The sequence below is a fragment of the Panthera tigris genome, chromosome D2 (assembly GCF_018350195.1).
Source record: "Panthera tigris isolate Pti1 chromosome D2, P.tigris_Pti1_mat1.1, whole genome shotgun sequence".
NCBI lineage: Eukaryota > Metazoa > Chordata > Mammalia > Carnivora > Felidae > Panthera > Panthera tigris.
The window spans coordinates 24,680,159-24,706,107 of NC_056670.1; the positions used below are offsets into that span (position 1 = coordinate 24,680,159).

General features: G+C 40.7%; 1 protein-coding gene across 7 annotated transcripts in view; it reads left to right on the forward strand.

Annotated features, from left to right (window-relative positions):
• REEP3 (receptor accessory protein 3) overlaps nucleotides 1-6,393 on the forward strand; it is a 93,480-nt gene extending 87,087 nt beyond the window's left edge. For all 7 annotated transcript variants that reach the window (XM_042961157.1, XM_042961159.1, XM_042961158.1 and 4 more), the window contains 2 exons: nucleotides 4,999-5,144; nucleotides 6,236-6,393. In XM_042961157.1, coding sequence (XP_042817091.1) covers nucleotides 4,999-5,144; nucleotides 6,236-6,292 — 203 coding nt within the window. In that variant the 3' untranslated portion in view covers nucleotides 6,293-6,393. The remainder of the gene's footprint in view (nucleotides 1-4,998; nucleotides 5,145-6,235) is intronic.
• Nucleotides 6,394-25,949: the final 19,556 nt, after the last annotated feature.

A 25,949-nucleotide genomic window follows, 5' to 3' on the forward strand; every position in this document is an offset into this window, starting at 1 on the left:
ACTCTTGATCTCAGGGTCGTGAGCTCGAGCCCTGCATTGGGCAGAGAGATTACCTTAAAAAGAAAAAAGGAAAAAAGATTTAATAGAAGAGGAGAAAAGTGTCAGAATTTGTGGACATGTTTGAAAATCACCACAGCAAGCATGTTGGGAAACAAACACTCATACACTTTGTATGAGAGTTTAAAGTGGAATAATCCTTTTGATGACAATCTGGCAATAATTATCAAAATGTATTCCCTCTAACTCAGCAAGAAACTTCTAAGACTATGTCATAAAGAAATAATCAGACAAGTGTTCAAAGATGTAGGTACAAGAACAATTATCTTGTTGTTTATAGTAACATAATATTGGAACAAACTAAACGCCTAAAAGAAATGGTTAAGCAAAAGCATGGTTTATTAGCCATGAAAATTGATAATGTCATTCTCTACTTACTGACATAAAAACATATCCAGATTGTGGGGAAATAAACAATAACAAAACAATCTGTGTGTTATAATCCAACACTGTAGAGACACAATAAATAGATGAAATGAATTAATATATGTAAGTTATTTTTCAAATGTGTATACATAGGAAAGAGTCTGGAAGGGTATTGCTAAAATGTTAACAGTGTTCAGTTCGAGTATGGGACTTCAGTGATCTTTTTTTTTTTTAAATCAACCTATTTCCTAAATCAGAAAGAATAGTACTCTTTCCTTTGAAAAACAATTCAGGTACTCAATTTTTAGGTCATGAATTATTTTTTATTTCATTGACTTCCAAAATTCCTCAAGAAAAAAATAAGTTTTTCAGTGTGGTAATCACATTCACATTGCAAAGTCTCTTTACTGGTTCACGTGATTAATACATTTACCCCAGATGATCTGCTTGTTCACACAAGCAAACTCAAATTATTTGGAAAAGTGGGTCCATTTTGAAAACTCCTCATGGCCTGCTCTGACTGGTTTGAGGTTGGCTGGTCAAGAAAAATTCTGTTTTGATGAAGCTATTCAAATCTTCATGTTGTCACCATGGCAAAAAGAGCTCCCTCCAGATGCATTTCTGTAAGAAAATGGACTCCTTGAACATGATGTTCACATCCCTTGAAAGAACACCACGTTGTGATAAGTGGGAATGTTTTTTCTGCAAAGAAACTGCTTCTCCCATATTATTTAAAATTGGCTCAATATTCAGTTTTAGTACCAGCACATAAAGAAATAAAGCACATATTCTTTGTTTTAGGTGCTTTACATATTTACTTAATCCTTAAGATGACTGTACAGGTTAAATATTTTATACTTATTTTTCAGATGATGAAACTGAGACATAAGGAGATTAAATTACCTGTCAAGATAGCCCTTGACATAGTCAATGACATAAATGAGGTATCCAAGGTTCCTAAGCAAATTCTTATTCTTTCTCTTTTTAATTTATAAAAAGGCTACACTTAGGGAGACAGTTGGGGCTGGAACTCTGAATTCAAATAATTTGAGTAGGTAGCGACCTTAGAGATGCTTTAGTCAAAGATGGCAGATGGGTGACATGCCTGCTCCCTGCTCCCGTGCCCATGGTGGCAGACATTGCTGAAGGACTGTGGCACTTTCCGACACTAGTTCACAGTCCCCCTCAACATAATGCTCCCAACAGCTCAACGGGGTCAGAGTTCACATTCACATGGAAACTTATCCATCATCTTTCATCTGTCTCACTACCTTACCATTTAAGAAAACAAAGGCCTGGTGAGCCTGGGTAGCTCAGTTAGTTAAGCGTCCAACTTCGGCTCACGTCATGGTTTCACGGCTTGTGGGTTCAAGCCCCACATCGGGCTCTGTGCTGGCAACACGGAACCTGCTCTGGAGTCTCTCTCTCCCTCTGTCTCTGCCCCTCCCCTTCTTGCTCTCTCTCTCTCTCTCTCTCTCTCTCTCTCTCTCTCCCCCTCCCTCTCTCCCTCTCTCCCTCTCTCCCTCTCCCCCTCTATCTTTCTCAAAAAATAAAAAATAACATTTAAAAAAGAAAAGAAAGGCCTGGAGAGAGGCAAGATGTACTTTGGCTCTCACAGCTAATAGGCAGTGAAGTCCTCTAAGAGGTCCAGGGTGCCTTCCAGGTCAAACTTTCTGTGATTCTACACCTATATTAATATAAGATGGGAAAACTTAAAATATACCAACTGTAACATGTGTGAGCTGTGAATACCAGGTCAGTTTGCAAAAGCATCTGCTGGTTTCCTAAAATGGTAACAGAGCTTTGGGCTGAAGCTGGCCAGACATCTACAGGGCCCCGGGCAATACAGGCTCCTCAGCCTTGAGTCCCCAGTCACTGCTCCTCAGGAATGTGTGTGGAACGACTCCGTCCAGTGTAGATCACTAATGTAAACTTAGCATCACCTTTGTATGGCCCCGCAGTACCCCACTAGTTTCGCTTTCCCTGGGCTTGGCAGACCTGTAAACCACTCAGCCATCTCACTGAGTGCCTGCTGTGATAGGACACCCAGATTTGGGCTTCCCTCGTAGTCTCAGGTCTCCCTCCTACTCTGAACACTTTTAAATCCTTGGACAACTTTGATTAACACTATTTCCAGCACTCACAGCAGAATGTTCATACATACTCGTTTCCAGGTTTTAAGTGGAATAGAAAAATGCATATTTTAGCGAAGATATTTGACTTGACTCCTCGCTCTTTGATGCATAGTTTGGTTTAATCAATTGCTAAGTTAAACTTGTCAATTTCATCTCCTTGTGGATCCCAAATCTGGCTCCTGTCTCTGTCTTTGCTCCTTGGACCCCGTCATCTCTGACCTGCCATACTGCAGTAACCTCCCTGTGTCCTGTGTCATCCACTTCATTCCCCAAAGTGCAAAAGGAATCTCTGAAAGAACCCAAGTGTAATCATATCACCCGTCCGCTTAAAATGCCTCAGTGGCCCCCCACGTTGCTCTCTGGTGAAGTCCAAACTCAGTAGCATGTGGTGTATTCGCTCCCCTGCCTTGTTCTCCCACTCCATCATGTGCTGGCTGTATTGAATCATGAGCCTTCCAGAAGTTAGCCACCACCTCCTACAAGAAGTCCTCTCTCACAGCCCACGTTCCCCCACCCCCAGGCTGAGTTAATTATCTTACTGTAGGCTCCCATAGCACCCACCCCATCCTTATCTTCAATTTACAGCATCTATTATAGTGCTGTCATGCCTGTTAAAGTCTGTTCCCTTCCCTTGTTGGACTAAGTTTCTTAGGGTAAAAGATGACAGTTGTGTCTTTTTCATCACTGTATGCCAAACAGAATTTTTTGAATATTGTGAAATAATGAATCAATCCATTAACTTTCTCTGAAACCATAATTAGAAAGCTAATAAGATTTGTTACCTGAAATTGGGAAACAAAGAAAGAATAAGGTGTGTATATAATCATCTTTTGAATAAGGTTCCAATCCCATCCCATCAGAAGCATCTTCCCAGGACCACTGACCGTTCCCCTCCCCTGGCCACACTGGCCTGCTTGCAGCTCTTCTAAGCAGTCGTGTGCCCCCTGCCCTCGCTCCCGGCAAGTGCCCTCTTTTCTTCCTGGAACACAATTCCTTGGACTGACGGGGGAGGAGTGGGGGGACAATGGATCTTGACCTAAATCATGACCGATTCTATCCCCAAATCCTCCCTAATTTTTAGCCTAGTAGTCTGGCAGCATAAAATTGCGCTTGCATAATTTACATCTAAAGGTATGTCTCTTATTATGAGACAGAAAAGCTTATTAACAACTCTTCATGGTTTGCTCAGTGAGTCTCAAGTTACTCATGGCCTGGGAGAGCAGATTAATAAACGTTTGTTCAGTATCTTTTTCTTCACATGCAAGAAGTCCATCCACTGCCCCCACCTGAGCCTGGAAAAACTACTTTTTTCTCACCTGAAGATGTAGGTATTTATGCTCCTTATCTTTATTAAAGGAGAATTTGAAACTTAATGGGGACTTGTAACCTCACCCTTGTCTTGATAACTTGCCTAGCACTCTTCTTGCCACAGACTTGGGCCCCTCTCTTACTCCATCCAGGCAATGGTTCTCAAATGTTTCGAGCCCTGGACCCTAGGATAAGCATCACCTAGGAACTTGATAGAAATATAGATTCTCAGCCCCACCCTAAGCCTAGCAGTCTTTGTATTAGTAAGTTCTGACTCTTAGTATGTGCCTTTACTAATAAACTCTACTAAGCTTGATAACCACTGCTTCAGGAATGGGAGTGTTCCTGTCTCTGAATCTTGGGCATCAGGATGCTGTCAGACTTCCTGACAATAACCAGCCTGACTACCTGCAAGTTTGCATATTGGCCAATGACCCGTCTTTTGTCGCAACACACAGCGCCCTGTTAGCACACCCGCAGGACCTCTTGCTGACCTTCCTGATGCGGCTGTTTTCTTTGACTAACATCTGTCATCGTAGCCTGTGGTGTTTGTAATTGCTGAGGCCTGCCTGGCTGGCTTTCATCTCAGCAGCTGCAACAGTGTTGCTTTAACATCTCCATGGCCTGCCCCCGCCCCAACCTCTCACAAAGTTCTAGCCCCTTTGGGTCTTATCTGACTCCTTACGTTCACCCTCCCTTTCCCAATCTTGACAAAAGTTTTGACACACAGTGGGAGGAAACCCTTAATTTCTAACTAAAGTCAAAGGCACAAATGACTAAATGAAACACAAAATTGCTTAGATTGTTTAGAGTTCAGGAAAAGGAGAAAGGGCAGGGAGATCTGCTTATGTTCTCTGAGTTTTGGACAAAGTGTTACCTCCTCAAAAATCAGTTATTTAAAATCATTCTGAAAAATGCATGGTGAAAACAGGAATAGTCAGGGGAAGAAGTGAGTTATGAGCCTCATCTAGAATAGTGCACGGGGCAATGATTGATGATAAAGGGCGGGGAGCACATTCCAGAGGAGAAAGGGAGAGGAAGGAGTAAGCAGGCAAATGCAGACCATGCATCGAAGTGTGCTCGGATGGAGCGGTGTCCTTTCCCCGAAACATGCTGGTTTTGACCTGTTTAGGTTATGGAATTCCACTGAAAGACGGAGATGAGAAAACCGATGAAGAAGCCGAAGGGCCGTATTCAGATGATGAGATGTTAACGCACAAAGGGCTTCGAAGATCGCAAAGCATGAAATCCGTGAAAACCGTGAAAGGCCGCAAAGAGGTTAGTCCCGTACAGAGTTGTTTTCCTAATGATTGGTGTTGAAGGCACTATCATCCAGGATATTAGCGATCCATAAAGGAAGGAACCCAGTGGTAGATCAGCAGTTACATTTAAAATTCTTTCTTCAGGAAGAACTTGGGTGGCTCAGTCAGTTAAGCACCTAACTCTTGGTTTCAGCTCAGGTCATGAGCTCACAGTTTGTGAGTTCAAGCCCCACGTCAGGCTCTGCTCTGGCAGTGTGGAGCCTGCTTGGGATTCTCTCTCTCTCTTCCTCTGCCCCTCCCCCTGCTTGCTCTCTCTATCTCTCCCTCAAAGTAAATAAATAAACTTTAAAAAAAAATTATTTATTCAAGGGGTGCCTGGGTCGCTCAGTCAGTTGAGCATCAGACTCTTGATTTTGGCTCAGGTCATGATCTCACCGTTGGGTAGTTTAAGCCCCGCCTCGGGCTCTGCGCTGACAGTGCAGAGCCTGCTTGGAGTCTCTGTCTCCCTGTCTCTCTGCCCCTCCCCTGCCCCTGCTCTCTCTCTCTCTCTCTCAACATAAATAAATAAAAAACATTTTTAAAAAATTTTTAATTAAAAAAATTCTTTATTCAGATCGGATATATTAGGATCTCTGGAAGTTTGCAAAATGATAAATTCCTAGTCTTCCCCTGTAAGCAGAAGATGGTATTCTTATATAGCAAATCATATGGTTGTCATGAGCACCCAGTGCCAGCCCTACGCCTAAGCAAAGAAAGCAACTGACAAAAATAACTGCATAGTTTTCTTTGAACCAACCCTGTATGAGGACTAACTAGAAGTTTATCTATGATAATATACTGTCTTTGTGTCTGGAAAGGAGGATTCCAGTGAATGGTCAGATCATTGTGAGCAATGTTCATTGACCTACCAGGCGAAGCACAAATAAGAACAGTTAATGTTTTTATAGTGTTACATAAGTAGCCATGTCTTTTGAATACACACTTATAGGATAATTGATTCTTTATATTAGAAAAGCTTTAAAAAATATTACTATGATCATGAGCTATTAAGTTCTGAGTTCAAAAGTAATCATCTAATTTGTAATAATGACACATTTCTCTCTTCAGGTGCGATACGGGTCACTAAAATATAAAGTGAAGAAGAGACCACAGGTGTATTTTTAGTCATCTGCACCTCAAGATCCCAAGACAAGTTATGCTAATCCATCAGCTTTTCTTCTAACATTATCCAGGATTTACACATTAAAATAATACTTTAAACTGTGGCGGTGATAGGGTTTATTTTCATCAATCTAAGTAGATTTTGTTTCTTTAACCATTACTTCCATGTCTTGACTACTCCAGGTAATTATGCAAAGCTTATTTATATATATATATATACATATGTATGTGTATATATATATATATATATACATATGTATGTGTATATATATATATACATATGTATGTGTATATATATATATGTGTATATCTATATATGTGTACATATATAGATATATGTGTACATATATAGATATACATATATATCTCAGAAATAGTAGAAAATTGTGTTATCTGTTTTCAAATTCCTCAACAACATTGAGTGCCTGGGACATTAAGATGAAACACAAACCCACAGTATACTTGAAAAGAGTCTTTACAGTTTAAGATACATCAGCCTTTGTGGTATTGTATTGTGTTTACCTCCATTTATGTTATATCTATCACATGAGGATAGTAATTAGATAGGCCTCTGATCAGCAGTGATAGGACAAGGGCATAATGTAAGATATAGTGTGTTTTATATATTCTTCAAATTTTTACTTTTAACATACTTGTCGGTTTTTCCACCATCAGCTGAACGTTTTCGAAACAAATATTTGAAAGCCAGGTCTCCACATAGCACTTTTATTCCTGACTAGTTTTGCACACTTGAAAATTGTTTACTTATTTACGACTGTACATTTATTTTAAGCTTTACTGACACTTTATTGTTATTTGTCATATCCTGACATGTCACATTTATGCCTCGAATTTCATCATCTCTTTTCCTGTGGGTTTCATTTGTTAAATTTGTTAGGTTCTAATAATATGAAAATACACCTAATTGTCCAACTTTAACTATTTTTAATTCTCTCCTCTATAGATAAGATGTCTCTGTTTTAGACATCAACTAGTTTTCCATATTTAACCCTACATTGGTAGTCAAACTTAGCATGTTTTTGTTAACACTGGTGACATTTTCAGCATTTAGAAGCAGTAGCTTTAAAAAAAAAAAAAAGTAGTAGCTTTTGTGAAACAGAGTCACAAAATTATCCAGCAGTCAGTCCATTCACAAGGTTGACCTCCTATGTGCTGGTGACTTATAAATCTGTATTGACTACATTTGAATCACTCATCTTTCTGGCTGAGATCATTTCCTGAATATAGGTGCCAATGCAAAATACAGATGTTAATCTTACATACTAGAAACTATTAGAATAGATATTAGAAAAATGTATTTTAATCCAAGAGATTGTGAGTTACTAAATGTGGAGGCTTTTTTAGGTTGCATTGATAACTATGCATTAACTCTGTTAATGGTGGTGGTTTTAGTGATCACTCATCAAATTGGTACAGTTGTAACCATTCAGATAATTTACTTGACTGTTCTGTTTGTCCAAAAGAGAAAACAATGAGTGAGATTTGTGAGATCTTTGACCTTTCTACCTTTTAAGAAGTGAAACCAGCTGGCAATGTATATTCAGGACCTCCTCGGATTGTTGGCAGAGGATAGAATGTTTACTTAGGACTACCTTAGTTTAATTCATACATTTCTCTTGATACATTCTCTTAAAACATTATCTAGACTCTCTCACATTCTTGATATGTGACACCAAGAAAAAATTCCCTCAACTTTGTTTCTCTGAAAGTTTAATTCTATGAGTGTCTTCATTACTTTACCGTGACTAATTTTTAGCCTTTTAGTTTTCTAAAAAGACTCATTTGTGTTCAAAATTCCTAGAAATCCTGATTATAAACTCTTGGAAGAGAGTTTTTATTTACATTGCCTAGTCCTAGACTTACCAATGTAAATGCTACACCATGTTTGTCTTTCCCACCCAAAGGCAGCGTCATCTCGAGTTGCCTGACAAAGTCATGTAAGTGACTTTATATAAAAACATTACCTCTGGGGGCTGCTCTGTGCCACTTTATGTTTCCTAAGACTAAAGTATTAAACCTATTCTGTAATTATAGTAAACTCATAAATACTGCTCTAAATCGGAGGGATTATTTATCCCTTTACACTCCTACAAACAAAGACAAGACCAGTCACAAAGAGGTAATGAGTGTCCTTTTTAAATCTCTCTCTCCACACAGTGTTCCCTCTGATCTATTTCTCCTGTTACATCTTTACAGGCAGTGGATGTCATTTTGCTATTCTATTACTTCCTTTCTCTCCTTTTCTTACATTTCTGAGATTTTGCTGCTTTTCTCTTGTGTGTGTTTTAGCATGCCCTTTCCTTTGAACTTTGTATGATAAGCTCACAAATCTTAGCCTCTTTGAAAGTGGAGCGGGCCATTTTTTGTTTCTCTGCTTTTGAATCCACTGCTTTTAAAAGAAGGAACTTATCTCTAGACCACAGTGCCTTGCTTTCCCACCACCACCATTTGGTGAATGGGCATCAGACGCTGCACAAGCCTATTTAAGGGCGCTATTTTGGTGGCTGTTGAAGTTTATGCAGAAATTGTAGCCGGTGTTTTATTATATATTTCTTCAACTTGTGCACTAATATTAACTATTACCAGAGGTTTTGGAAGTGACAGTTGATCTATTCTTCAGTTTACCATGCTTTTTCTGGGATAAAAAAGAGCCAGAAGTATGTCTTATTGCTAAGTAATTAATTATGTAAACCCACCTAGGTCCTGCACAAGATTCCCTCCACACGATTCACTATTCCATATATGTACGTGGATTTGGCTAGAAAGTGGTAAGTGTCAGCATTTGCTAATTATAAGTACTTGACTATACAGATTGATGGAACAAATTATTAAAATATTTTCAGGGAACTAATCCATATGTCACCACCAAAGATTTCTACAGTGTTATAAAATATGTAAATACTCCAAATTTCTGTAAAACACTGGTTAGTTAAATACATTTTATTTCATGTCTTTTTTTTTAAATAACACAGTTTGAGCTTCTGTAATACTTGAACTTCTGTGTTGTTAAAAATAACCCAATGTTACCTTCTATGAAATATTAGTAATTTGTATGTTTAATTGGAATGGACTAAATTTTTATTTTGATTTTCTCGTATTGGGAAGATTAAGGAGTTAATATGTATTGACAAGCAGTTTCCTAAATGTTGTCCTGTATAGGCGGATTCATTGACAAAGCAATTTGGTGATTTTGAGGCGATCATTGTTACTGTGGTAGGCAGTGTATATTTCTTAGTAAACAGCATTTACATTTGCTTAAGTTTACTAAGTTTTACTGAGTAAAACTTTGTGAAAGAAAAATATGGCTTTTTCCTCTAAATGCTTAAGATTTCGTCTACTGGTAGTGTCCTACAGATTTATTGTACATTAACTTTTTAAAAATGGACCATGAATTAACATTTTCACCTCTAACACCTCTTAAATCTGTGTACTTTAATAGTTAAGAGAAAGCAGTTTTATAATTTTTTAAACTCTTTGTAAAGGCTATCTTTAGGCCTAGTCTGGGGGTAATTTTACAGTTGTGTTTTTTGAAAACTTTAATATAAAATAAACTCATTTTATTAGTGACAACTTGTATTTGTGTGTGTGTATCAGAATACCTATGTTGGGTTCCATAAGTTTATAATATTTATTATTGAGTATGTATGTAATATTGTGTGTGTGTGTATATATATATATATATATATATAATATATATATATATATATTTATGTATGTATATAATAGATGACATATGCACACAGTTAAGATTCCAAATCACAGAAGAAATTATAAAAAATCATATACATTCCGGAATGGTCACAGGATTACAAAAGAAACATTGAATTGTTAAATTGGATGTTGGAATGGGAAGATTTAAAAAAAAGTACAGAAACCCTAGCTATCAATTTGTATTGGTTAGCTGCCTCAGACATAAAATATAACACAATTCAGTTTTATGTATCCTGGAAATGTTCTGAGGTTCCATCTGTTTTAAAGTCAGACATCTGTCTGCCTCACATTTAAGCTTTAGAGAGAAATCCCATGTTTAAAAAAGTTTCTTTGTGTTACTTCATTTTGATATATAATGTGTTAAAGCATTTCCAAATGGAGTTATGTTTTCATCTTTATTAGGACGTACATCCTCGTGGTGATCCAAAGGAGTTAGAAATTTAAATAAAAATTCAAAAGAACACAATGAATATATGAACTGTGACATTTTTCCCATTTTATTCTCCCTTTAAATGGTTCACTCTTCTTGAGAAAGATTTATGCAATGAAAATCATGTCAGAGATTGATTGATTGTTCCCTGGAAAACATTCCTCCCTTTTACCTACCCATCAATATTCTAGCCTTGAAACACTCTCTTCATGGTCTGGTTTTGCTTTTTATAAGATAATGCTTTAAAATGAAATTTTATTATTTATTTATTTATTTTGTGTGTGAGAGAGGGAGGGAGAAAGTGCACCTAGTGGGGAAGAGGCAGAGAGAGGGAGAGGGAGGATCCTAAGCAGGCTCCGTGCTGTCAGCACAGAGCCCAATGTGGGGCTCAAACTCAGGAATCCTGAGATGATGACCTGAGCCGAAACCAAGAGTCGGATGCTTAACCGACTGAGCCACCCAGGTGCCCCAATTTGTTTTGTTTTTAATCCTTGATTCCCTTCTTTTCCTTACCTCTCATATCCAGTACATTAGTATTTTGATTCTGTCCAAAATATACAGGCTTACTCGTGGAGAAACTGCCAGTTTGTTTCTATACCACTGCAGTCAAGAATGTATCACAATAAAGCAAGGCAAAGTAAATGTTTTGGTTTCCCTATGTATATAGAAGTTAGGTTTACATTTTACTGCAGTCCATTAAATGTGCAATAGCATTATGTCTAAAAAGACAATGTACATACTTTATTTTTAAAATATTGCTTTAAAATGCTAATCATTAATCACTCATCACAGATCTCCATAACAAATATAAAAGTGGAGGAGTTTGAAATATTGCAAGAATTACCAAAAGGTGACACAAAAACCCAACAAAGTGAGCAAATGAGGTTGGAAAAATGGTGCTAATAGACTTGCTCAATGCAGGGTTACCACCACCTTTAATTTGTAAAAAAAATGTAACATATATGCAGTTCAGTAAAGCAAAGCACAATAAAACGAGGTGTGCCCGTATCCTGAATTTGTTAAACTCCCCTCCCCTCCTACTAACCTAGTTTAAGCCATCATCATCTCTCACCTGCAATACTCAGGGCATACCTTTTATCGAAGGCAGAATTTCAGCAGGGGCAGATGGTCTTGCACATCAGCCTTGGGAAAGAAGTTTTTCTCCTCCAAGCATTGTTTAATGCTAAATTTGGAAGAAGTGAGTGAGAGTTGATGAAGCCAGGTTAGACTATCTGGCTGAATTATAATGTGTTTTGTCATGAGGCTATCTCAAAGTGTTGAGAAAGAATATGGGATAATAGGTGGAGATTTTTTTCCCCTTTCAGAATGTTAGGCCTAGTTACTCTAAATTTGACTGCTACGACAGATCGTGGTAGTGGCAGGAATCAATACTAGGTATCTGTATTAGAGTTCTCCGGAAAAATGGAACCAATAGATTGTGTGTGTGTGTGTGTGTGTGTGTGTGTGTGCACGCACAGGTGTGCACGTACACACATGTGTAGAGAAAAAGAGGGAGGAAGGAAGAGAGACTGACTTATTTTAAGGAGTTGGCTCATGCAAGTGTGGAGGTCGTCAAGTGCCAAATCTGCAGGGCAGAGGGCTTACTGGAGACCCAAGGAAGAGTTGATGTTACAGCTCCAGTCCCAAGGTCTACCGTAGGTAAATTCCTCTTCAGGCCTTCGACTAAGTGGATGAGGGCCACCCGCATTATGAAGTGTAATATTCTTTGTTCAAAGTCTACTGATAAACTAAATATTAATCTCATCTGAAAAATACCTTCATAGTAACATCTAGACAAACCACTGACCAAATGTCTGAATACTGTGGCCTACTTAGTTGACACATAAAATTAACCATCACGGTATTCTTAATTAAGTTCTAAAAGAAAATATTTACCTTGAAATATAAAGTTATATGTAAAAATTACAAGTCCTGGGTTTTATTTATCTTACAAAGAAAAGGATTGTTGCAGCACATGGTTGGTTTGGAAGAGGAAGAACAGTACCTTGTAAAGCTTATAATGTCTCTCGTATTCACCTGTGATAACCTAACATTTGCCTGTCAGTTTGTTTTCACGTTTTGGGAAGAGGTGTCATCCCTGTTTTGTAGATAGAGAAGCCAGGACTCAATATTGACCAGCTTAGGACCCAGGCACAACACTTGTGGCTTCAGTCTCTTGTTAACTCCATTACACTTGGTTATCTTGGCGATCACAGAATATTTAACAGCTCACCTAGAGAAGATTCTTAGCGTATCTGTGTTAAAGCAATATTTTCAGATTATTTCTTAGAAAACTGAATGGAGTGAAGTTTTTGAGTCATTTGATGTTAAGAATAGATTTCACTCTTAGGAGTAGCTTCAGTAAGGAGAGAAAGGATGCTTTGCAAATGGAGACAAAAAAAGAAAGACAGATAATTTACTATTAATTATTGGTGGAGACAAACAGGAAGAGATCTGAAGAGAGGTGGTAGCTTCAACGGGAGGAGTATCCTCCCGGGAAGTGCTTTCCTTCCTTCCTCTCTCCACCAGCACTTGCTGTGTGGCTTCCTCTCTTCAAACCACACCTTGTAAACCCTTTTATGTGCTCCGTTCACAAGAATTTTTGTGCATTGTTCCCTACTGGGTTTTAACCAATAAAACATACAAAAAAGGCCAAATGCCTCTTTACATAGGAGATGAACTCCTTTCAGTCTTTTAAGTCCAAAGCAAGTACAGTGAGTATATATAGCAGGGGACAGTTTCCATATGTTGGAAGAAAATGGTACTGTATTATTTATAGTTTGCAACATCTTGTATAAAATGCAAACTTGCAGGGGGCTCCCAGGGAGGTAAATGAGACAAAGAAGGAAAGACTTGGGGTACTCTGTTTTGCTATAGTCTGAGAAGATGCCTAAAAAACAAACAAAAAACCAAAAAATAGTTTTTAAAATATTTAACATTAGCCAATGTAGAGGAGAGGTTGTGGTCTTTACCTTACCATAACTTACATTCTAAAATTAGAAAAGACACTGAAGCATGAAGAGGGGGAAAAGCCCTTAATATTGTAACCTTACTAGGAAAGGGGGAGTTTCAGAAAAGCAAGGGGAAGTAATTGTCATTAAAAGGATACATCTTCCAAAGTGCAAAGCATAGTTGCATGAGATGTGGTTGATATTTGACCGGACAGTCTCAAAGTACATGAGACAGTGGCAAGTAATAATTGCTTCCTCATTTAGATTAGACAATGAGCTCTCTCTGCAAGCTGCTCTCCTCTAAATAGATTGTAGAGGGTAATTGAAACAAGTTATACTGGGAAGTGGAGTGACCAATTCCTCAAAGTGTGAGAGCAGAGCTATGGTAACCTCTTAAGCCTGGCCTTCATCCTGTTCCTATTTAGGGAATCCTCAGGGCAGCCAGTGTGGAGTGCAGTCTGCAGTTCGCCAGCTTTATTGTTTAGACTTGAAGGGAAGGTCATATGCCCTCTTTGACAGAGAGGTTTATGGGCTCTCTCTAATTAGCAGCACCCTCCACCAGACAGACTGTTGGCCACCTTCCAAGATTGAGATTTGGTAGCGGCCACTGATGAAGGAGAAAACAAGGTTATTTGCCCTGTGACTGTAATTCTTGGCACAAATTCTCTCTTTACACTCAGACACATTTTCCTTTTGTTCCAACTTGCCTTTGGAATTCTGAGTAGGGCGTTAAGGGAGGGAAATACGGCTATATATTTAGTAGTGTAAACAACCCATATGTTGGCCTCAGATACTTTTTCTTTTTGCTATTCTAGGGCCTCGTGGTTCAACAACATAAATTGAAAGAGAGAGAAATAAAAGGCAACATATTCAGAACGTTTCTCGCAAATGTAAATACTTGAGCAGATGCCCACACACAACCTCAGAAAAGGAAGTCTAAGTTGCAACATTAAAATAACGACAACTGTGCATTAGGACACTTAGAAATACCCGTGGTAAAATATGATTGCGTTTAGCCATTACTGGGAGCACCGGGAATACATTTGGCCTGTCCTGCCCTGTCGGTTCCATAAGACGGTGGGTTAAGCTGATAGAAGTGCTTTTTGGTTGACTTAAACCAGATGCTCTGACTATTTTTGTCCTGTTAGCAGATGCAGCCGCACTGCAAAAGGCAATACTGCCCCCCTCGGCCGCCCGCCAACTGCAGGAGCAGGAGCCTCGTCTCCACCAGCTACCTCGGCCATAAAACCCTTTCAAGTTCCCATTATTATTCCAGGCACATTCCAAGGGGTTTGAGTCACAGGGTTCACTTGGCTTTCCTCCCGTCCTGAACTGCTTGTACCAGGTGGAAGACGACCTCCAACTTCAAAAATGAAATCCATAACCGGTCAAAGAGCGCTTTAGGGCAAGCCCCAGATGCAACTCGATTGCAACTTCTCTCCCACACCTGCTGTTTGCTGGCTGCGCACCTGGAGTCCCAGGGCCAGCGCAAGGCCTGCTTGGTCTAAACACAAGGGTTTTTCTTTGGGGAATCCTGTAAAGCTGCTCTATTTTCCCCGCTGGTTTGAGCAGTTCCGAGGGCTGTTGGGCAGCGGCGATGGGTTGGACATTTTTTCCGTTTGGCGTGAGTCGGGGAGCGCTTGGAGGCCAAGGCTGAAAGCCCAGGGGGCTGAGGTTCCGCCGGCTTTTAAGTCAGCTCGGAGGGAAAACTCCCAGCCCCTCCCACACGTCCATGCAGGCTCGCCGGCCGCCAGGCACCGGGCGGAGGAGCGCGCACATCTGGCCGCCCAGGAGCCACATCTGGAACACTAACCCCCGCACCCAGATGTTCAAGGGGCAGGGGGAGTCCAAGAACTCGAAGGGCGGGGCTTCCGCGGCTGCAGCTCCTCCCGGCAGGCCAAACGGCTGGAGTCCGGCCTCGGGAGCCGCCCCCGGGGCGCGCGGGTTGAGCCGAAGGGGTAGCTGGGGCTGTTTGAGGGGGTGGGGAGGATGCTGGAGCCGGGGTCGGAGGCTGTTGGAGTGCTGGAGCCACACTGAGGGATAGGGGGAGGGGTGTTGGGATGGTGGGTGAAGGCTAGAGACGTGCCGAGGACGGCGCTGGGGGGTCTGGGGTGCTGGGGGTGTTGGGGTTGAGCCAAGGGCCCGCCCGGCTCCCGAGTCGGCCCCACTTCGTGGGATTTTACAACTGAAGGGGAGGTGGTGGGGAGGAGGGGAGGGGAGGGGCGCGCTGGTCGGGCGGGCACCGAGGGCGGGGTTCCCCCCTGTGGGCCCGCCGCTTTGGCGCGGAGACGCAGCCGTTTCCTCCCGCGCCGCAACTCGCCCCCGCCTCCATGCGCCTCCCCGGGACCGCCCGAGGCGTCCTCCCAGACGGAGGGAGCCGGCGAGCCGTGCTCCTCTAAAGCTCTTTCACCCAGTTCCTAACCCGGAGAGGGAGGAGCCACACAAGCCCTCCGGACTTTCTCGAAAACCCTAGCTTGCTGGAGGAGGCTGCTTGGCGCAGGCCGGCGCGCCCCTCCAACGTTTTGTGTTTCTAGCTGGACTTTTGCCGTCCAGCTAAGCAACAGTGTTTGCCAAGGAGTCAGGGCACTTTGGAAGATCCTCCGATCTGAACAAATCGTTTCCATTTGATTTATTTAACCAAGGTGAGGGCGGGCGGTGTTCTTGCTTGCAAACTGTCCTTCATCCAAGTTGTCCTTAGATTTTCATCTAAGGGTGTCACAACGCCCCAGGTCATTGCGCAAATGTTTTGTGACAATTTAGAAAAACAGAGGAGAAAAACATCCTAAAATGAAGCCACAACCGTCAGGAAAATGCTAAAGGATGTTGGTTCTTCTTCATCTGACAGCCCCAGTCATCACATATTCTCCACCAAAATAAAATAAATAATTCTATTCACAGCCCTCAATTTATGGCAAATCTCCCCCATTAGGGGCAAAGTGCATGAAAGGGCTCTGGTCCCACCCTAGTCACCAGCTGAAACTGGACGAGCTTGTTTACCTCTCCCCAAGGATTGCCGGGCTTCACTGAGAACAATCAAAAGAACACATAGTCCATGAAGTGGTCAGGGTACAGTGTCCAAAGAATAGCTCTTCTACTGCTTAAGTCTGACCTGGGGCGGAGTACTCTACCTCTTGGTGCCTGGTGCCTCAGTCTCACCATTATAAAATGTAACTGCCTGTAACAGCACAGGGGTGGTTTAAGGATTAGGATTAGTGAGATAGTGCAAATCAAACGTGTAGCACAAAGCCCAATGCACAGGAAGAATTCAGTACTGTTATTATCACGGTCAGTGAGAGCAGGCTCTGTGTATCACTAAGATAAAAGTTGTGGGCAATGGCAGTTGGAAAAGGTAGGCTCCAGAGCTCACCCCTTTAATATGAGTCTTTATACCTGCTGAACCCGCAGCCCTGAAGTCATGGCTCTAAATCTTTGCCCTGGTAGAGCTTTCAGTCTAAGTAGAGGAAATTAGGTGAAATGGCAATGGTACATGAATGTGACTTTTCTATAACATGAATTTGACTTCTGGGTGTCCCCATTAAAACCACTTCCCAGAGAAGAGCACTCTTCTTTGAGAAGATTTCACTAGGGTGATGATAACATGCGCAAAAACCATCTTTCTTTGCCTTTTGCTTGTCTACACATCTCCTTCTCCCAGAGGAATCTGATCAGGGCAGTGCCCATATCAAATGAAAATGTGGGTACTTAGAAATATTTTATTGTATTTATTTTTTAATGTACTTTTCTTTCTTGTTTGTTTAGAAATATTTTAGGTGGCACACAAGGCGAAAGTCTGAAAAAGTAAAGGCTGTTGTGAACACAGGGCAGCTGTTGGAATTTATCTGAATCTTAAATTCTTCTGTTTCCTCCACTGTAAAGTAAAGGGGTTGGATTTCCTTTTCCTTCCTGCACTAACATTCTTTAGTTTCTAGAGGTGTCCAGGTGATACTTCCTGTGTATGCCAGGGCCCACAGGAGGGAAGGAAGGGATTTGGAGACGCTTTGGGCTTGAGAATGATCGTCATTGGGTGATGAGGGACGGTGATGAAGGAACTCAGATCAGTACTGACTTGAGCAAGGTAAAGTACCTATAACCAGGTAAATGCTAACATATTTTACGCACACAATGGATATATTTATGTTGTATACACTGGTGTGTCTATTTTAAATCTAGGAGGTACATACCTATGTGTTTATAGTAGCATAGATTCTATATACACAGATCCCTCCTCTACTAAGTTTTTCCACCACCTGCAAAAAAAAAAAAAAAAAAGGTAGAATTTTCCTCCTCTGGCCATGACTGCTCTGACTTTCCAGCAGAATGGGCTATAACAGAAGGTGTCTGTGATTCTGACCAGATGAGAAAAGTGTGCCCTTTTGTGGGCCTCCTGTCATGTTAACAAGAAAGTCCCCCAAGAAAGGAGGACAGTGGCCCTTGTGTCCACAGCCCTAATCTCATTTTACCTCAGAATATCTCCCATACCATTTTCTGTCATCGTCTTCCCTGAGATATTTCCAAATAATAATGCAGCTCCCCCCACCCCCCCGCTTCCCGTCACCCTAGATTCTTCTCTCTCACACGCCACACTCCTCACTCTCTCACACTCCACATGCTATCAGCCATGCCCGTCAGGCACTCCAATTTATGCCTATGGATATGGATGTGGCCGCATGGCAAACCCCACCCCTTCTTACCACTTCCGATACTAGCATCACTGTTTCTTGGCAAACCTACTGCAATAGCTTCCTAATTGTTATCCCCGCGTCTTCTCCCTTACCCTACATTTCATTCTCTGTGAAGCAACAGCAGCAACACTTTTAAAATAAAAATGAGATGTGCTCACTCTCCTGTTCAAAATCCTCTGCCTCCCGTCACGTTTGGAATAAAACCCACGCTCCCAATGACAGCCTGTGGGATTTGACTCTTGTCTGATTCTCTCACCTCATCCTCTGTCACTTTCTTCCTTGTTCATTCCTCTCTAGTCATTCCAGCTTTGTCACTGTTCCTCAAAAAATGTCAAGCAGACTCCTACTTCAGGGTTCCTGTTTTCAACTCAGATTTTCACAGGGCTTCCCCTTAATTCATTCAGGTATCTGGGCCAGTGTCACCTGAGAGCCGACCCCTGAGCATCCCATTAATATAGATGCAACATAGCCATAGCTACTCTCTCATCGATCACCCTGGTTTATTTTCTTTCCTTCTATCTTTCTTTCTTTCTTTCTTTCTTTCTTTCGTGTAAAAAAGGTGATTTTATTAAAGCGCAGGGACAGGACCCATGGGCAGAAAGAGCTGTTCCTTTCATATTTCTTATCAAATCTCTTATATGTCTACCTGTTACTTGATTATTATTTGTCTCCTCTCTAGAATGTATGCTCTGAGGGGTCCCTGGGTGGCTCAGTCAGTTGAGGGTCTGACTCTTGACCTCAGCTCAGTCTTGATCTCAGGGACATAAGTTAAAGCTCTGTGCTGGGCGTGAAAAACAAAAAATAGAATGGCCGATCTTGTTCAACAAAGCATCTCCAGTCTAAACCAGTGCCTGTCTTATAAAGGGCACCTAGAAAATAATTGCCAAATGGATGAATATAAAGTCTCCACTTGGAACAGCAGTAGGAAAACAAGGTATCCCTCAGTTAGTGTAAGGTCAAGAGAATGCCATGCATCCCGCGTCTCATGGGCTTCTTTCTGATTGGCTCCTGCTCCAAGATGGATCTTGACTCTTAGAACGGAGTTTAATTGTAGGTGCATATAAATATGGGGATCAAAGTACACTCACTCAATGGGGGAGGGGGAGAGAGAAATGGAGAAAGAAAACAATGTAAATAGTGTGGGTAATTAGTTTACCATTTTACTCAGCAAGTGTATGTACTGAAATAAACATGGGATGGGAGACACAAATCTGCTCTCTTCTCAGTTCCTCTCTGTTCCTCCTGCTTTTCTTAGTAAAATCAGTGCTCTGTGCTGGGTGTTTCAACATGCTCATTGTCTGAACAGCGTGGCCCATGCAAAGCAGGTGGGCAATGAGTTTGAATCCTCAACCCACCACATTGGTGTGTGGCCTGGGGCAGCTTACTTACCTTTTCAGTGCCTCAGTTTCCTCATCTGCGAAAGGGGCCAATAAGATTATTATAATGATTAAATAAATAATATTTGTAAAGTTCTTAGGACAGTGCCTGGAACATAGTAAGCAATGTATGAATATTTTTTAAGAGAACCTATTTAAATGTTTGACTTTACTTGATTTTCCACTTCTCAAGGAATTTAGTATAAGATACTGCTTTACTGTGACTGGCACTGGAGTTTTCATTATGTTTTTAGGCTAGTAATTTTAGTTTTAGCACCAAGCACAATATTTATTTTGCACCCATTTTCTACTCTAGCATTTATACTTGCCCATAAATTCCATTTAGGCCAAAATATCCCTAACTTCACAAAAAAGAAATTGTACCTTCAGGAGGTAACCCCTGTTACAGTTGAACAAAAGTGTTCCTTACTCTTCAGTTCTTTAAGCTTTTCTTGGCCAGCTTTTCTATAACATAATATTGTTATTTGGTAGTTGAATGTTAGTCCTGCAGGAAAATAAGTATCAGTGCTTTTTCTAAACCTGTGTGCCAAATCATCCCTGAAACAGGGGAATTGGGCCAGATAATCTCTGGAAGTCTCTTTAGCTCTGTTTTTCTATGGTTTTCATGAAAATGAAAATAGCTTATAAATGAGTGGTTCAGGAGTTAACACTATATTATTTGTACCTGTCAGCTCTGTGAATAGTGGACAATTGAGATAGTTTTAACTCTGCTGTATTGTCTGGAACAGATTAGGTTCAATGCTAGATTCAACAAGAATAAAGTCTCTTTGAACTGTGGACAGTCTGTCAGCACTCTTCTGGGATCAACATTTCACTCCTCCTCCCAGGGTCCTGGTCACTCACTCCTTCTTACATATCTGCATTAGAAAGAATTGGAAACACTCCCTTGGTTTGGTAAAATCTCTTTGAGATTATTCTACACACGATACGTTGATAAACATATCTCCTGTAGTCTTTGCCTTAGTTATGGTAGCATCATTCATGCATTTATTCATCCAGTAAATATTGACTAAGGGTTTAGTATGTGCTAGGAATTGTACCAGTGCTGGCCACTTGGTTGTCCAAGCTGGAAACCTAGGAGTCGTCTCAAATGCACTTTGTCCCTTGCTCTCCACATACAAGATCAGACACCAAACTGGTGTCTATACTACCTTCAAATATCTCTTGTATTTTTGTCCTCTGCTCCACTCGCTCCCCCATCACTGTGTTTGTAAGGGCAACCTAAGCCCAGCAGAGTGTGAGGCACTCTATTTAGGAGGCTCCAGCCCAGGACAGCAAGAGTAAGGGGGAAAGGGAATGAGGCAAGGGAAGATGTGACCCTGTGAGATGCACTGTGTTTCCACCCTGGTTACTGTTGTGCAGTGACACAACAATCACTCAGTGAATTGTGAGACTTCTCTGGAAGGGTTACAAGGAGAAACCACCTCTTGCACTGGTCTACAAGAGAGGGGAAGGCTATCTGCTGACCTCTCTCCTGGCTCTATTTGTCATTGGTGAAAGTTTACCCCCAGAAAGCTGAACACCTTTGAACTTCTTCTGGGTTGTATCATTTGACCACTTGGTGGCTCCCAGGAAGGCAGATCCCATGCCCAACTTGTGGTACATCATCAGATTTCAAAAGTAGAGCAGCAGCTTGACACAGGGGAAGTTCAGACCCAGAGAGGAGTGAGGCGGTCAGGAGATCTGAGAAAGTACACAGGTTTGTGTCTCATTATAAAAAAAAAAAAAAAAAAAAAGACTTCAGGGGGGTGCCTGAGTGGCTCAGTTGCTTAAGCTTCTGACTCTTGGTTTCAGCTCAGGTCATGATTTCACGGTTCATGAGTTCAAGCCCCATGTCAAGATCTTTGCTATCAGCATGGAGTCTGCTTGGGATTCTCTTTCTCTCCCTGGCTCAGGCTCTTTCTCTCTGTCTCTCTCAAAATAAATAAACTTAAAAAAATAAGTAAGTAAGTAAGTAAATAAATAAATAAACAAATAAAAGATTTTATACTTTTTCCTTTAGATCCTTCTATCTGCCTACTAAGTGGATGTTGTACTTCTCATTTGCTTCCTTCTAATCCATTCTTCACACTGTACCCAGAATGATCTTTGCAAGACTCCAATCTTTGACTAGCTCTCCTTAAACTCTATAATAAGATTCCAGATTTATACCATAGCATGTCAGGCTCCATGGTCTCCCCTGGGCTGTTTTCTTCTTATTAAAGATAATTTTTTTTTTATTTAAAAAAAAATTTTTTTAACATTTATTTATTTTTGAGACAGAGAGAGACAGAGCATGAACGGGGGAGGGTCAGAGAGAGGGAGACACAGAATCTGAAACAGGCTCCAGGCTCTGAGCTGTCAGCACAGAGCCTGATGCGGGGCTCAAACTCATGGACCCTGAGATCATGACCTGAGCTGAAGTCGGCCGCTTAACCGACTGAGCCACCCAGGCACCCCTTATTAAAGATAATTTTTATCAGTGGACTCAGTCATTCCTCTCAAACTCTTTGCTAGCACTTAACTGGTATATTTTCTGAATCAAAAATCAATACACTTGTTATAAAAAAAATTAGAAAATACAAAAATATCAAAAAGGAAATAAAAATCAATTGCCTAGAGGAGAAAACTCTTATTAACATTTGGAATACTTTCTGGCCATATTTTTTCTGTGCATATGTATGCATTCTTTTAATTCTCAGGTGCATTTATTAAATAAAAATTATACTTCAAGAGGTGCCTGGCTTGCTCAGTCAGGATAGCATGCAACTCTTGATCTCAGGGTTGTGAGTTTGAACCCCATGTTGGGTATGGAGATTACTTTAAAAAAATAAAATCTTAAAAAAAATTATACTTCAAGAATTACTGCATTCAAGTTTATATTCAACCAAAAGTACATGTCAAGACCACCTAAATGATTGAATTTGATAACATGCACTTTACTACAATTTTTCATGTCTCTGTTTTATTTCCTTACCTGTTACATTTCAGAAATATAGTACATTAGAAAACCCTCTTAGACATAACCCCTTCTCAATGTATATCTCTGCTTTGTCTTAAATAAAATAGCTTAATAATAAACTTAATAGATAACTTAATCTAAAAATCATAAATGCAGCTATTAACTTCTGTTCTATTAGGAGAGATAATTGAAGGCAGTTATAATTAGCTGTTTCCCACATCATGGACTAAAACTAGATACAAAATTTGCCCTACATTAAAGGTTTGGCAAGAAATTGTTTTATGATTCTATAAATACCAGTATAATATTTTTACTTTTTTATTATCAATACATTGACATTTTAGCATCACAAATTACTATTTTCTCCCTATCGATCACATATGGACCCTTCGTGGTAGTTGATAAAATTGTTGTGCGTTAAAAAAAAAAAAAAATCAAATGGTCGAAACTAAATTTTGAAAACAATAGCAGTGAAAGTTGATTTTTTTTAAATGTTTATTTATCTTTGAGAGACAGAGCATGAGTGGGGCAGGGGCAGAGAGAGAGGGAGACACAGAATCCGAAGCAGGCTCCAGGCTCTGAGCTGTCAGCACAGAGCCTGATGCAGGGCTTGAACTCACCAGCTGTGAGATCACGACCTGGCCTAAGTATGATGCTTAACCGACTGAGCCACCCAGGAGCCCCAATATTAACACATTTATAAATCAAAGACATCTCTTGTCTATTGATTTATTAGAGAATCACTTAGGGTTCATTAGATAAGCACTCAAATTATTTTACTTAATACAATTAGAAAAGAAAAATCTGCATGTTGGCCATGTTTCATTTTACGTATTACATTATTCTCTTAGGCTTTGAATTAGAGGATATAAATCATAGAAAGCAAAGCATCACATTCTCAACTAATGTTCCAATTATATTTAAATGATTCAAACTGCACATAAGGAATTATTTTTGAAATCTAAGTTTTCAAAAAAAATTTTAAACAAAACATAATCTGATTCACATAAACTACCAGCTTAATTTATACTTAAGAAACTATGGTTTTTTTAGTTGTAAAAATCAAATCACATGGTCTTATAAAAACCAAGGTTCTGGTGTACATAATGAGTCTAAGTCAGTATTCACTAAGGCTATGTGAAATTCTATCAACTTTCAGCCCAATGTAAGGTCAAACCATATTTGCACATAAACAAAACTGGAGCTTACAATGCAAATGGCAACAAGTCATAACTTCTGTATCACGGTGGGTTCTACTAAACTTTCCATGGGATACAACAGATGGCAAAATTTGATAGTTTCCAGAAAATGAAAGCTATCAGAGCAACAAATAAAGAATACATTAGATACTAGAAAATAGAAAAGTCCACAGCATTGATGCTGTTAAAAAGTGAATAGGATGTTAAATAAACATCTCCAAAACATAGAACATCAGCAGACCACAAACCAAAACATGTCACTATATTCCTACTTATAAATCTATGTTTTTAATAACAATGATAACTATTATGATTATCATTATTATTTCTTTTTAGAGAGAAAGAGAGTTTGTGAGCAGGGGAGAGGGGCAGAAAGAGAGAGAGAGAGAGAGAGAGAGAGAGAGAGAGAGAGAGAGAGAAAGGGAGAATACAAGTGGGTTCCATGCTCCACACGGAGCCTGATGCAGGGCTCAATCATGAGATCATGACCTGAGCTGAAATCAAGGGACGCTTAACTGACTGGGCCACCCAGGTGCCCCTGTTTTTAATAATTATTTTATTAAAGGAAAACACTTGTTTCTGTAATGCAACAGGCAGTGATGGTTTTTTTGTTTTTGTTTTTTTTCCTACCTCCCTGACTACTGCGCAGTCTTTAAACCATCCTCCAGACTGGCATTATCTCATCGAGACTTCTGCCTGAAGTCAGCTTGTCATGGTTTCAGCAGGACTTGGTGTTTGGTAGTCTGCAAAGTCCCTTTCTCATCTTTCCAACCCTGGGCTCCTGCCAGCCTGCCCCTATTCTCAGTGTCCTGTCCTCTCCCTGGCTGGGGCGGCGGAAGGACGTGCGTCGCCTGTTTTCCACCAGCTACATGCACAGCATGGGGAACTAGTTCTTCATACCAGTGAGAGGCCATTGCTTCTTGCACCTTCCCTCTGCCTATTCCCAGAGGAGAAAGCCAGTAGCCGTAAGGTTCTCCGTCTCACTTGAACCTATCTGGATGTTTCTCTCGTCTCCCTACACAGACTGTACCCTAAGAGGGATAATTTGTGGATACCTCCATTTCCTTTCCCTAATCTTTCCTTTTATCTCTCCTCTCCTCTCCCTAAACTCAAACTTGCCCTAAGCTTTCCCTTCTTGGCAGGAAGGTACCACCCTTCCGTCATATCCTACTCGTGTGCAAGGTGACATTTGCCCTTTCTCTTCTCTGGGGCCACAGTGATAGGAGGGCTGCAGAGGAACACAGTTTATGGGAGGGATGAAAAAACACATCAATATTTTCTAGATAATCCTCATTATGCTATGGTAAGTGGTATCTACTGTGGCTGATAAATTTACAGTTTTCAAAGCACTTTCTTATCTGCTATCTCACTATCGTCATGTTACTACAGGATGGTTGGGTTCCCAGAAAACAGACTCTAAGATGGAAATTTACACGCAAGAATTTTCTGGGGGCGAGTACTCTCAGAAACAGCCTCTGCGAGGGCGTGAGAGGAAACCGCGCTGGGCCCAGAGAGAGGTTGGACTGTGGATGCCGTGTAACTGGGGGCTTGGCCGACCTCACAAGGAGCTCTGGAGTTGGGATAGTCCTTTTCATATTTTCCCCAAATTGCATCCTTTATAGCCCTGAATTGACAGTCATTGGATCTGAGCTGCTTCCTGGGAAGGGGACATGACCTTGGATGAGGCAGCTGCCTTCGGCAGCAAGCAATTCTCTAGAGAGACTTAGATGAGCACTGTTAGCCGAAAAACCCCAGGCAGCTGCTGTCCTGAAGGCAAACTGGGGGGCGCATCACAGCATCCACTGTATTTTACCAAAAGTGAACTTGCTTCCTGCCTGTTCTCCATATTTTATGCCTGGGAACCTGGGACATAGGGAGAGTAACTAGATCAAGTTTCCAGAGCCAATAAGTGATTTACATATTTTATTTCATTTGCCCTGCAAAATAATTCTATTAGGTATATCTTGTTAGCTCCCTTTTATGGACAAGGCTACTGAGATTCAGAAAGTTTCAATGATTCCTCTAAGTGTTGAAGGCTGGCGAATTGTAGAACAAACATCCATATCTTCTCGTTCCACATCTGTGCTTTCTGTATCTCACACACTGACTTGATCTTGCCAAATCACGTGGAATAAAGGAATTTTAGAACTGGAAGACATTTCTGGAAAACAGTCTAACCCACTCATTTCTCAGAGATTAAAGTAACTTCATAAATTATTCAAGGAGATAAGGCTGGTGAATAACCTCCCGGGGCCTCAGTTTTCTTATCTGTTAAATGGGATCTGTTAAATGGGATAAGCTGCCCACCCATGGGGTAGTTTTAAGATT